Genomic DNA, 12,700 nt, shown 5'->3' with positions numbered 1-12,700 from the left:
CCGGGCCTGTCCTGTGCCCTGCTGGCGGGGGATACCGGCACCGGGCACGTTGGGATGCCCGGGGGTACCGGGAGAAGTGGGGACACCTGCACCGAGCATGGGGGATGCTCGGGGGTACTGGCACCGGGCACGAGGGGATGCTCGGGGGTACCGGAGAGGCCGGGAACACCGGCACCGGGCACGGGGGAATGCTCGGGGTACCGGGAGAGGCCGGGGACACCTGCACCGGGCTGATGGACGGAGCGATGCCCGGTGGGTACCGGGAGAAGACCCCCAGAGATGCCCGGCGGGATGGGGGCCGGGCAGGGCGGGATCCGCCGAGAGCCGCCCGGGGCCGGGATTGGCCGGGATCGGCCGGGGCGGGCCGGGGCTGGGCGGGGACCGTGACTGCAAAAACGAAAGTTGGCGGCTCGGCGGAGAAACGAAACTTGTCCGGGCGGGACTCGGCGAGCGGCGGAACGAGCGGGCGCTGCAGGTGCCGGTGCCCGTAGCCGTGCCCGGTCACTCGGTGAGTCGCGCTGCCGGGGCGGCGGGTGGCGGCACGGGGCACCGGGCCTGGGGGCTGCGGGGCGGGGGCAGCCGCGGCTCCGGCTCCCGCTGCACCCTCCGGTGCCCCCCGATCTGCCCGGAGCCCTCCGGTGCGTGCCCGGGGACTCCCATCTCCTCCCCGTTCACCTGGGACGCCTCTCCCCCGTGTCTCTCCCCGGTTCTCACCTGTGTCCCTCCCCGGTTCCCGCCCCCGGTTCTTCTCGTCTCCCTCCCGGTTCTCCCCGTGTTCCCCGCGGTTCTCCCTTCTCCCCGGTTCCCGCCCCCGGTTATCCCCGTGTCCTTCTCCGATTCTCCCCGTGTCCCCGCCGTGCTCTCCCTGTGTCGTTGCCCCCGCTCCCCCGGTTCTCCCCGTGCCCCCCCCCGAACCCTCCCGGTGTCCCCCGGGAGCCGCGCTAGCCCCGCCCCTCACATACATAACTGGCTCATTTGCATACAACCGCTCCTTCGCCACGCCATTGGCTCATTCACCCTCCTCATTTGCATATCTCCCGAGGGGGCGGAGAGCCGCCAATCCGCGAGGCGCGAGAGCGGTCATTTGCATACAGGCCCCGCCCACAGGGCAGGCCCCGCCCCGGCAGGGTCGGCTCGGGCAGCGACCCTCGGCCATGGCCCGGCCCGGCCCGGCGGAACGAGGCTCCGGGCCCGGCGCAGCCCGGCCGAGCAGCCCCAGGCAGGGCTCCGGGAAGGGGAGCCGGGCTCTCGCTGGGAGCGCGGGCCCTCAGCGCGGGGGCGCGCTCGCTGTTTGTGTTGGTTCGCCTTTAAGCGCTGTGGTTCCTCTCCTGACAATAAAACGGGCAGAGGAGGAGGTGACGCGGCTGTGCTGCCTCACGCTGTGTGTGCCGGTGTTTGTGTCTGTGCCCCGGGCCTGTCTGTCCCCCTTGGCTGCTGGGCAGGGCCTGCCGGGGCCTGTGGGGCCGCGCTGGGCCCCGGGACTGACCGGGGGCTGCACACTGACCCGGGGCTGCACACCCTGACCGGGGCCTGCCCCTTGACCGGGGGCTGCACGGGGACCGGGGGCTGCCTGTGTCACCTCTGTCACCGTGCGGCTCTGGGCTCTGCTCTGCCCAGCCCATCCCACTCTGCTCTGGTCCCAAACTCCCCTCCCAATCTCTCCTCTCAACCTCCCCTGACCAGAGACAGTTTTCTTCACTTTGCAGTGACTGTCAGGAGACAGACAAGTGATTCAGTTGGTGACACATCCTACACAGTCTTCACGCTCAGGTCTCCAGTGTTGAAGTAGTTTATTTTACCAATGAAGTAGTGCTGGTTTTTGTGTTAATAGACTGATTGAGTCCTCCTTGACACAGAATTTCCGATTCACAGCTTGTTGCTAGATTCGGAACTCACCCCTGAACTCTGTTTGACAACACATTAATTCTGACTCTGAACAGAGACAGAATCAAGTACACAATACAGTTCTGCTGGGGGAAATGTTTCCTAATCCTTTACTTGCTTAAGACCGAATGACCTGGGCCATCAGAATGGCTTCTGGTCTGTTGGCAGAGAGAATGTGATACTAGAAAAGCACACTAAATCAGAATGAAGCTGCTGCAGTCCACACAGGGTCAGTTCTTAGCACATCCCTCTGCACTCCAGCATGGCAGGGTTACAAACCTGGCATCTCCAGCTCTGGAATGCTGTAGGAAGAACATCCCAAGTAGCTGAGGTTCAAAGCTTTTGCTCTCAGAGCTGGGGTGGAGGCAGTGTGGAGGAGCCTGTGAAGCCCCTGCAGAAGGCAGAGATCTGCTCTGCTGCCTGACTGGGCCCAGAGCTGTCTTTCTCAGGTTTTTGAAGGACTGGATAAAGCTGTGAAGATAAAAAGGGAGTTTCCTCTGCCTTCTTGGAAAGCTCTCAGCTGAGTGGGAGCGGTCACAGTGCCACCCAGGAGGCTGTGCCAGCTGGGAGGTGCCACTGTCCTGTCCCTGCACATGCTGGGCTCCAGGCACTGGCACGGGCAGCTGCTTGCCAGCACTGCTGCTGCATTTGTGTCTGCAGCAGGGGCAGGGATGGAGCTCCACATCAATGCTGGGGTTCCCTAGTGATTCTGCATCTGGCAGGGCCCTGGAGAGGGCAGGAGGCTGTAAGGGTGAGTGGTGGCGTGGCTGGTGGGAGTTGAGCAGGGAACAACAACAAACAGCTGCTGTGCGTTCGTGACTTTGCCTGGGACAGTTTGCTGTTCCCAGGAGCTGTTCCAGAGCTGTGTTGGGTTCAGGATGAGGCTCCTGTTGATAACAGCCCCACGGCTCAGCTGCTGTGAGCAGCGCTTGCACTGAGCCAAGGACTCGCCAGGCTGCCCGGGCAGGGAGGAGCTGGCAGGGGCAGAGCCAGGAGAGCTGCCCCAGTGCCCAGAGGAGGTTGCAGAGCACAGGGCATGGTGCTGGAGGAGACACTGAGGGGGTCTGGCCACTGCTGAGGGGGTGGCTGGGCACGGCTCAGAGGGTGGTGAGCAAGCACCCTGTGCAGCACTTGGTCTGGATATTCCTTTATATGGTTATTGTCATTTTCCTTTTCTGTCCTATTTAACTGTGTTTATCTGAGCCCAAAAGTTTTGCCTTTTTTTCCTGATTCTCTCCCCCATCCAGGGACTTGGAGTGACCTGGTCCAGCGCAAGGTGCCCCTGCCTGTGGCTGGGGTGGGATGAGATGAGCTTTAATGTCCCTTCCAACCCAAACCATCCTGCAACCCCTGGGGGGTGAATTTCCAGTTTAACAATTAATTTCCTTTCATTGCAGAGAGAAGAGAGGCGTAGATCCCTGCAGGCCCTGATGCAGAGGAAGAGGTGAAGGGAGAAGCTGCTGCTGGGCCTCTTCCACCACTGAAACAAAGGAGAGAGAGGGCGAGTCACCGATGGACAGGGCAGGAGCTCTGCCTGACACTGCAGGTGGATCTCCCAGCCCTGCTGAGACACAGAAGGAGGAAGAGGGATCCTCCCTGCTGGGGGATGTCACAGCTGCAGAGAACCACACCGAGCCCTCGGCTCAGCGCGGGGCTGGCGACTCTGCTGAGGCGGCGTCCCTGCTGAGGAAGGTGAGGGTCGTGCTGGGGAGCAGCTGTGAGTTGTTGCTCTCTTGTGTGAAGTGAGCAGGCCAGGCTGCGTCCCCCCCTTCCCCCTGGCCACGCCGGGGAGCTGCTGCCTGGCTGTGCTTGCTGAGGCTGTGCTGTGTGCTGGGCTGTGCTTGCGGAGCTGCGGTGCCAGGAGGGGGAACCACAAATTACATGAGTCAGCTGAGACACTGCAGGCTGCTCCGTGCTCCTGCTGAGCAAGTCTTGAATATTAAACCTACACAGCTCCCGAGAGTTATTTGCATTTCACTGGCTGGCCTTGTCCCTCCTCTTCCTGATCATTCCCCGTTAGCCCTGTGTTGCAGGAAGATGTCAGCACTTGCTGCAATGGAGGGGATGACAAAGAATTGCTGAAGCAATGAATAAACAGACATTGTGGTCTTTGTTTTTCTCTCTTTAATAGAAAGGGAAGAAGACCAAAGCAAAGAAGTCTATCTCTGGGGACCAGGACTCTCTGCCTCCTCAAAGCACAGCACCAGCTCAGACCACAGAGCTGCCTGACACAGGTGCTGCTCCTCCAGAAACCCAGCCCCCCGGCGGTGAGGGGGCAGACCCAGGTGCTGATGGACGTGCTGATGCCGGTGGAGACGCACCTGGAGGCGAGAGGGATTTGGCACAGCTGGGGAAGGGAGCTGGCAGCCCGGGAGCAGAGGGGCTGAGCCCTGCAGAGCGGAGCAGCACTGCCGGGGGGGCTGCCCCAGCTCCCGGTGCCACGGCCCCGGGGGACAAGGTGGGGGATGGCACGGCCCCGGAGCACGCAGGAACGGCCAGGGACGGTGTGGAGCGGGGCACTGGTGCCCCTGGCCAGCCACCAGCAGCCACAGCCGGTGCCCAGGCCCGGGGCAGCAGCCAGGAGCGGCTGCCAGCAGGGCAGGGAGCCGGTCCCTCTGCCAAGGGAGCCGTCCCTGGCAGTCCCAGGGCACCTCCTGCCCGGGGAGCCCCCCAAAGCAAGGCCGAGCCCAAGGCCTCCCCCGGGGCTCCGTGCCCGCCGGCTGGGAAGGAGCCCAAGCAGAAAGGGACCAGTTCCACTGCCAAGGTGAGTGTGGGTGAGCTCTGGTGAGGGTTCAGCAGGCACAGCTCCCCTCTGCCAGTGGGACTTGCTTGTACTGTCAGTGAGGCTGAGGAGCACCAGCCCAGGGGTACAGGGGTGAATTGGGGAGGCTCTAATTTGGGTTCTGTTCTCCTGGGTGCCAGTTGTAACCCAGCTCTTACTGAGGGGTTGCTCAGATGCCCCCAGGACTGGGAGGTGTCTCTTCTCCAGCCAGCCATGCTCTCTGGAGAGCTCTGGGATCCCCTTGAATGAGGGGATTTGGTGCTTTGCAGGTGCCTGTGTGCTCTGCAGGCCGGGTAAGCTGAGGTTGCTGTGGTTTCTCTTTCACTTTCCTTATGCCCCATCCTCTGGGACCCGGGGCTCATGAGCTGACTGTGTGCTGTGTGTTTGTGTCGGGCTCCTCTCCTGCTGGCTGTTTTCCTCAGCCAGCAGCTTCCCTCAGCGAGGGATCAGTGTTTGCAGTGCTCCCAGGGGACTGAAGCTGCTGCTGCACCAGTGTTGGGGGCAGGTGGGCAGTAGAGCGGAAGGTGCTGCACTGTTGATGGAAGGTGTGGGCATCTTGACTCTGGTGGGCCAGGAGCCCTGGGAACATCAAACAGAAATGTAGGGGAGGAAACGAAAAGGAAATTGGCATTGTTTAAAGGAAGTCATGCAAGACTGCAGGTGCAAGGCTGTGGTTAAGCAGTATAGCTGGGAAACACGAATAATGTGGTTATTGCTCAGCAGTGAAAGGTTTTACCCAAGGCTGTAAGAGTATATAAATGGAGTTGCAGAAACAATAAATGGCTTCTTGCTTGCACCAGGAGCCCCATCTCTCAATCACCAGCACACCGGGAGGAGATGCTGTGCTTCCAGGGGCTCCTGTTTCATTGGGCTTTGTTTGTCTCCCTGATGCAGAATGCAGACACAAAAGAGAAAAATCAGACCCCAGGTGAGAAAATGCCCAACGTGAGTGAGAAGACAAGTCTGAACCAAGGAGCCAAGGCTGCCAGGAAGGAGAGTGCTGTGGCTGCTGCAGACAGCCCCAAGAACAAAAAGGAACAAAAGAACCAGAAACAGGTGGAAAATATTAAAGAAAGGTGAGAACAGCCCTGCTGCTCCCCAGCATTCTTCCCTAACAGGAGTTGCTGTGAGGAGGACTCAGGACTCCAGCCTGAGGTGCTGGGATGGGGTCAGTGCTTACCTTGGATATGTGGAAATGGAATTGTCTTGAAACTGAGGTGAAGTGGTTGTGCATGACAGAACCAGTGTTGAATGGGACCTCAGCACAGGTGATGTCCTGGGGGATGTGTTGAACCTGCTTGAGCATCTGATGGACAAAAAAGAGATTATTCTCTTAGTTCTTGCTCTTATGAGCTACATGTGTTGCACCCACACAACGCTTCAGGTGAATAGTGTGAAGAGCTGTTTGGATGTTTTGCCTAATGTGTATGAGCTGGAAGGGGTGGGAACTGTGACTCTGCTGGGCCAGAGCATCTCCTGCTGCCTTTAGGAGCCCATTTTTCCTTTTTGCCCTGGGCTTTTCCCTAGGCCTGCTCAAACATCAGTCTGAGTGAACGCTGCCAGAGTGCATGGGTCTTGCAGCCACTCAGCTCGAGTGTGATTTGAGGTTTGCAGTGATTTGTGCAATTGAAGAATGCCAACAGAATCCCTTCTGTTCTTTGCTGCAGTTCTGTGAGCCGCACTGAGGGTGTCACAGTGTATTTCCATGCAATACTATCCAAAGACTTCAAGCTCAACCCCGACACTGACAAAGTGTTCATCAGGGCCCAGGGCATTCCTTCCTACGCCAGCTGGAAGGACAACATCTGTGAGCTGAACTGCACCAGGTGAGTGTCCCCTGCTTGGGTCCCTCTGGGGCCTCAGCCTCTGTGCTGGGGCTGCAGCAAAGGGTTTCACAGCGGGGAAAGCTGCTCTGAAGTGTTCTTGTGAAAGAACCGTCACTGTTCCTATTAGAAATGGAGCAATGCGTGGAAAAGGAGGTCTGTAGATCACCTAACGTGTCCTTTGCCTGCCTTTGCTGTGTTTGTGTCTCCAAGGAGTCTGGGAGAGCATGGATACCTCATTGAAGGCGCTGTAACTCTCAGCAGAGAAATCCTGGATAAATACATTCCTTACAAGTACTGGGTGTCCTGTGGGAAGGGGGATTATGAGTTCATCTACAAGAAGTCAGAGTCCAATCAGCACGTGAATCGCTGCTTGTCGATAAACAGGGCCCTTCTCAACAATGGGGGTGAGCTCTGCTGCTGGGCCTGCACCCTGGGGTGATCCCTGTCTGGGCTGCTGGGGGTATTGCTGAGGCAGCTGGAAGGGAAAAGGCCCTGATTGCAATGGTTGTTGCCCTGTGTTCCTGTTCCAGAGTGGCACCAGTACGATGACATCGTGTGCGCGAGGCCTTCCAAGCTCAAAAACATCTGGCAGATCTTAACTTTTGATAAAACCAAGGAAGTGGTGGAAGGGAAGAAAATAGCTGCCAATATTATGTTAGAAAGTATCTTCAGCATTCTTGGAACCTGGAGTCCTGACAATCTGAGGAATTTCTTCTGCCAGCTGAGGCAGTTCCATAACGTTGCAGGAGCCCAGCGGGTGTTTGATGGCAAGGCAACGGTGTGGAGAGAGTTAAACTTCAGCACAGAGCAGGTAATCCCCCTTCTCTTGCACAGAGACAGAAAACATTCTGTCACTGAACCCAAGCTTTAATGTTGCTGTTGACCTCGCTGGGTTAATTTTGCTTTTCCAGTCCAAGTTCAGGCACAGAAGCAGTGGGGATCCTTCTGGGGTGGCTTCAGTCAGCCTGTGCACCTCAGTGTGGTTCTGAGACCCCATGGGGGTCAGCAGCAGGGCTGTGACGTGGTGACTTCCCACCTGAGTGGGTTTTGTGTCTGGGTATTGATTTCCTAAGCCTTGCCATTAAGTTTTGCTGCCAGTTGTTCTGTCACTGACAACTCTGCACTCATGTCTTGCTGCAAACCTGCCTGCTTTTTGGGAGAAGCTCCTGATCTTGTTCTAAGCAGTGATGCCAGCAGGGCTTCTGGAATCCAAAATGTCTTACTTGACATAATTAGGAAATGCGACAGAAATGCCACATTGCCTTCTTTGGTTGTTGGGGCTGCTCCTTCCTGTCCTGTGGCCTCGCTGGAACTGGCAGAAGACATTGGCTTCAGAAGACAGACTTATGCTGTGCTTGCTTTGTTTCTTCTCTTCTTTGCCCCAGGTGAATGATTTGCTGCTAAAATACATGAAGAAAATAGCTGTCCCTTTCCTTGCACCAGAAGCAGCTCCAGAGGACAGGATCATCCAAAGCAAGCTGGCTCTGGGGCTCACCATTGTTGTGGTAGTTGAGGACTATTCATTCCCAGTACCTAAAAGTGACCTGGCCGACCTGTGCAGCCTCCTGTGCTTGGATCAGGTGTCACCCCAAGATGTACAGGATGAGATCCATCACATCAAACAGGCTTTTGCAGGAGTTACCAGGTAAGTGCTCCATGTACCTTCTAACTGACCAGGCTGGTGTTGCTTTGATAAAGCAACAGGAATCCGGCTCTCTACTGCCAGAGAACCAGAGAACAAGCTACATTTGAAGGTATTTTTGGAGGTCTCAATTCCAGCCTCCTGCCTGAAGCAGGGCTAACATCCAGGCAAGGCTGCAGTGCACCATTCCACACCTGTTGGTTGGTTTCTCCTGGAAACCAGGTTGTGATCTGACTGCTTAGCTGGAGCTGGATGTGGAGTTCTTCACTCACACAGCTGCAGCCATTGCATTTCTTTCTGGAGCCCTTCTCTGTGTGGCTGTCACAGGGCTGGGGTGGCTCGTGGGGAGGCTGTAGCTGAAGGATTGGGTCTGTGCAGAGAGATTCAGCCACATTGCAGCTCTGGGCCTTAAACCTGCACAGGTGCCCTCTGCAATGAAGAGTAGATGGAGCTGAAATAATGCCCAGAGGTTAATTAAAGGCACACAGAGAGATTGAAACGCAGCCTCCCACACCCCTAGGGTGTTCTCAAGGCTGGGATAAAGCTGCCCTTTCACTCAGTGTGTTTGTTTGGTTTTGTTTTATTTAGCTTGAAGGTCGACCTGACAAACTTGTGCCAGAGGTGCCTTGAGTGTAACGTGGAGCAGTGGGTGTGGGTCCTGCCCCTGCTGCATTCCTTTGCTGCTCCCCTGCAGCAGGAGCACGGGCTGCTGGAGGAGGATGCCTGGGCAGGGCTGGAAGGGCTTCCATTTGCTGAAATCAGGAGGAAGCAACATGGGTGAGTTTTCCAGAGCTCCCAGTCTCTCCCAGTGCACTCCTCATCTCTTTTATTTTTTTTTTTTTTTTGTTTTTCCCTCCCTCATTTTTAAAGAGTTTGAAATGTAGCACGTTTGGGGTATTTGGGCACAGGCACACTGGTGGCTCAGAGGTCACTGAGTCACGGTGTGACCCCTCAAACACAACCCCCCCAGTTCTGGCAGCCAGGGAGGAGCTAAAGCTGCTCCTCTTGTGTACAGTCTGAGCAAGACCTGGAGTTTCTTGTGCTTGTGCTCAGTGGTTTGGTTCTGCAGTGCCACCCCAGGGACTCCCACTGATCTCAGCTGCAGGGACAGAAGCACAGGAATGAGGAGGAGGCTCCTGTGTGGGCTGCACGAGCTCAAGGCCTTTTGTTCCTTGGAATGCTGAAGGTTTTGTTTTGTCTCCCCTCCAGAGGGACCCTGCTGGCACGAATGAGAGAAAAGAAGCACCTGATGGAACTTGATGGGACTCTGGTCAAGTCCTGGCTCTGTGTGCTGCCCCTGGGGAGCCTGGCTGAGTTCATAAGAGACTTCTCCAGTGAGCTCTTAGTTACCCTTCAGGGTGTTCTGTACAGGCTGGAGAACGTTGACCTCTCGTGGAGCCGCTCTCAGGTTTGTCTTTGGGCAGCTCTGGGATGAGGGCTCACACTGGGCTGCTGGCTGTCCTTGAGCACCACTGAGGGCACTGGGCTGGCAGCAGGTCACAGCACAGAGAGCTTCAAACCTGGCTGACAGCAAAACCAGCTGCTCTGAAGTCAGACACTCCTCAGGGGGAGAGTTGGGATTATCTGCAGCAAAAAGTGGTGTTGGCATTGATGAGGGGAGGGTTTCTTGGCTGCATTTGCTCTTGGTTAGTGATGGCAAATATTTCACTCCTGACCTCCTCAGACATCTGCTGAAACTGATTTTTGCGCAGGAGGGTTGGGCAAGGGGCTGCTGGTTTGGGAGATTTTCCTGCTGTTGTGAAAACTCTTGTGTTGGTGTGAGGACAGCAGGAGTAGGGCCTTGCAACTAATAATAGATTTGAGACCTCCAAATTGCAAGTACAGCTTGGGTTTGTGCATATAAAAGCTGCCCTAGTATTGGCTCTGACATCCAGTAAATAAGCTCTGCTATTTTACAGTGTATTTATGATAATGTTGGAGAAGATGCAAAAGAATAGTGAGTTCCTTCTTCCTCAGCTAATCAGAAATCAGTCTGTACAATTTCTTCCACAGTTTCGTATTTTTGTCTTTCCAGTCTCAGGTAGAGGAGATTCTCAACACAGTGCTGAGTGCCTTGGAGGAGCCCCCAGCCAGGTAAGTGCAGAGCACCTCTGGGAGAGCATTGTCTGCCTCTGCACCAGGGCTGGGGCCCTGCTTGTGTGCCTTGAAATCTCTGTGGAGAAAACAATCCTGGAGTTCTATCCCAGTTTTAAATCCAGCTGAGGGGAGGCAGCTGCCACACCGTGTTGAATTTGGTGGGGTTTTTACTTTGTTTTTATTTTTTTTTTTTTTATTTTTCCTCTGAGCAGAAAATTAACTGTCCCTCTGTGTTGCTGCCCTGCAGAGCTCTGGGGGCTCCTTCTTGGCAGGGCTGCTTGTCCTGCTGCCTCAGGCTGCACGAGAGGCTCTGCAAGGCTGCCAGGACTGGGAGCTTGTTCCTGATCCCGGCCACTGCTGCCACCCTGATTGCCAAGGTTGCCCAGCTTCAGCCCCCAGCTGTGAGTACCAAGAACTCTTGGCTTGATGCCAGCAAGGTACCCAGAAATGTCACAGGAGTGGCACAACACGCTGGGTTTGGGTCAGACCCAGCCTCAGCTTGAAGAATTCACACTCTGAGCAAGACTGTGGTACTCTCAGAGAGGTGTGGAGTCACCTGATGAGTTTGGTTCTTATTGGAAATAAGGTCAGGTGCTCAGGTTTGCTGTGATAAGCTTTGTTTTAAGGCTGGTTTTGTTTCCCCTTAAACATTTGCTGTCTTTACTTCCTGGAACAAGCTTAAGCACAGCCTGCCTGTAAGCACTGCACTTTCCCAGCCTCTGCTCTTTATTCAAGCAGTGCTGGGTCTGTTGCTGGCCTCCTGTGTGTTCTGGGTGTGTTTGGGCCTTCTCTTTAGAAATACTGATTTAAATCAGTTGTCCACTGCTGTCCTGCTTGAGCTGTGCTTATTTTGTTGTCTTCCCCCCTGTGTGGGCAGGTTCCAGGGGATGCTGTGCAGGAAGTGCCAAGGCTGCTCAGTGGAGCTCTGAGGGAAGCTCGTGCCTGGTTCAGAAACGTTTTAAAGGAGAAGTTACTGAAGGAGTACCTGCACCACGTGGCCTTCTCTTTGTTCTTTGAGCTTCGGGTCTGTTACCTTCTGATAATGTCAGTACAAAGGGGCTTGGCAGTGGCTTAGCCAGGGTCTTGAGTCTGCTGCTCTTTGCTGGGCTCTGCAGCTGTGGCTGGGTAAGGAATGGGTGGGATGGGCAGTGTTGGAGCTCACCTCTGTTCTGCTCATCCTTGGTGCTCCTGAAGGCACTGCTGGGGTGAGGAGCTGCCCCTTGGTGTTGTCCTGCTCCCAGTGTGTCCCTCTGGTCGTGCTCAGGCCTTCCAGCAGGCAGAGCTCAGAGCAGCCCTGCCAGTCTGAGCTGCTGCTCCCGGCCCTCCCTGGGACTGATTGCAGCAGCAGGGTGGAAGTGGCTCATCCAAAGCTCTCCTTCAGCAGCTGAGACACTTACACACTGTTTGGGCTTAGGAGCTGCCCTTTGCAGCTCTGGGAGTGCTCCTTTTCCTCAGGGTGGAAACATCTGGAAGGGCTGCAGACTGTCTGAGGCGTGCGGGGCATCGCTTCTACATTGTTCTTTTCATTTCCTTTCTCTGTGAAATCCCAGCACTCAGTGCTTTGGCTTGGTGTGCTTGTCCCCTGCAGGCCTGGAATAAGTTTGTGACCATCAGCTTTCCAGATGAGCAGTTCACCCAGACCTGGAGGAACACTTTACTTGCAGATCTGAAGAAAAGAATCCAGCAGGTAGGGGAGACTCCAGGCAGCCTTGGCTGCTGTCCAGAGCAGATGCATGGCTTGTGCTGAGCTTGCGGCAGGACAGGTGCAGAGTGGCTTTGGCCATGACAATGTCCCACTCTGTAACCTTGGTCAGAGGCCTGGCTGCAGGTCCTGGTGCTTCAGAGGAAATCCACATTCTGAGCAATTGTCACCTCTGTGGGTTTAAGAACCAGCGAGTGCAAAGTAAACACCCAGGGGCCCAGAAAAGCTAAGTTGGTGCCTCTCTTTTCATTCCTTGTGCTGTTCAGGCTCCCAAATGCACACCCAGCTGTTAGTCCCTTCCAAAGAGACACTGTCCATCTCCTCATCTCCTTCCTACAGCAGTTGCACATTTCCTTAAGCCATTGATTTTCACAGTGAAATCAGGAAACAAATAATTTCTGCTGTGAGCTTGGCTTGGAGAGGTGGATATTAAGTAATCACACTCTTTAGATGGAAGTCATTAAAGTCTTTTCCAAGCATTTATTTGTTTGATCTCTCTCCCAGGCCCTCAGAAATGGGCTGGTGTTCAGGTTCCTTTTATTGTCCTGATAGCAGCACTGCTTCGTGCTGCCAGCAGAAACACTTTTGAGTTGATGAGAAATCTCTCTTTTGCCCTTCAGGAGCCTCCAGTGAACCAAATCTTGGTGTACTGCTGTCAGCATCTCCAAATCACACAGATGGACCCCTCCATCAGCTGGTGCTTCCACAACTGTGCTGTAGAGGCTGTGCCTGCAGCTTGCCAGGTATGGTGTGTGCCCTGGTAGGGG

General features: G+C 55.6%; 1 protein-coding gene across 1 annotated transcript in view; it reads left to right on the top strand.

Annotated features, from left to right (window-relative positions):
• The first annotated feature begins 3,329 nt into the window (after positions 1-3,329).
• Positions 3,330-12,700, top strand: part of RNF213 (ring finger protein 213) — a 42,777-nt gene continuing 33,406 nt past the window's right edge. The window contains exons 1-14 of the mRNA XM_054293084.1: positions 3,330-3,576; positions 4,016-4,648; positions 5,561-5,742; positions 6,334-6,492; positions 6,703-6,896; positions 7,023-7,303; positions 7,878-8,137; positions 8,723-8,911; positions 9,344-9,542; positions 10,176-10,228; positions 10,479-10,632; positions 11,109-11,255; positions 11,820-11,918; positions 12,554-12,676. Coding sequence (XP_054149059.1) covers positions 3,397-3,576; positions 4,016-4,648; positions 5,561-5,742; positions 6,334-6,492; positions 6,703-6,896; positions 7,023-7,303; positions 7,878-8,137; positions 8,723-8,911; positions 9,344-9,542; positions 10,176-10,228; positions 10,479-10,632; positions 11,109-11,255; positions 11,820-11,918; positions 12,554-12,676 — 2,853 coding nt within the window. The 5' untranslated portion in view covers positions 3,330-3,396. The remainder of the gene's footprint in view (positions 3,577-4,015; positions 4,649-5,560; positions 5,743-6,333; positions 6,493-6,702; positions 6,897-7,022; positions 7,304-7,877; positions 8,138-8,722; positions 8,912-9,343; positions 9,543-10,175; positions 10,229-10,478; positions 10,633-11,108; positions 11,256-11,819; positions 11,919-12,553; positions 12,677-12,700) is intronic.

This window comes from Melozone crissalis, unplaced genomic scaffold, assembly GCF_028551555.1.
Source record: "Melozone crissalis strain CALT ecotype California unplaced genomic scaffold, PUWL_Pcris_2 ptg000129l_1, whole genome shotgun sequence".
NCBI lineage: Eukaryota > Metazoa > Chordata > Aves > Passeriformes > Passerellidae > Melozone > Melozone crissalis.
The sequence above is the reverse complement of the archived record's forward strand: the minus strand, read 5'-3'. Positions and strand labels throughout refer to the sequence as shown.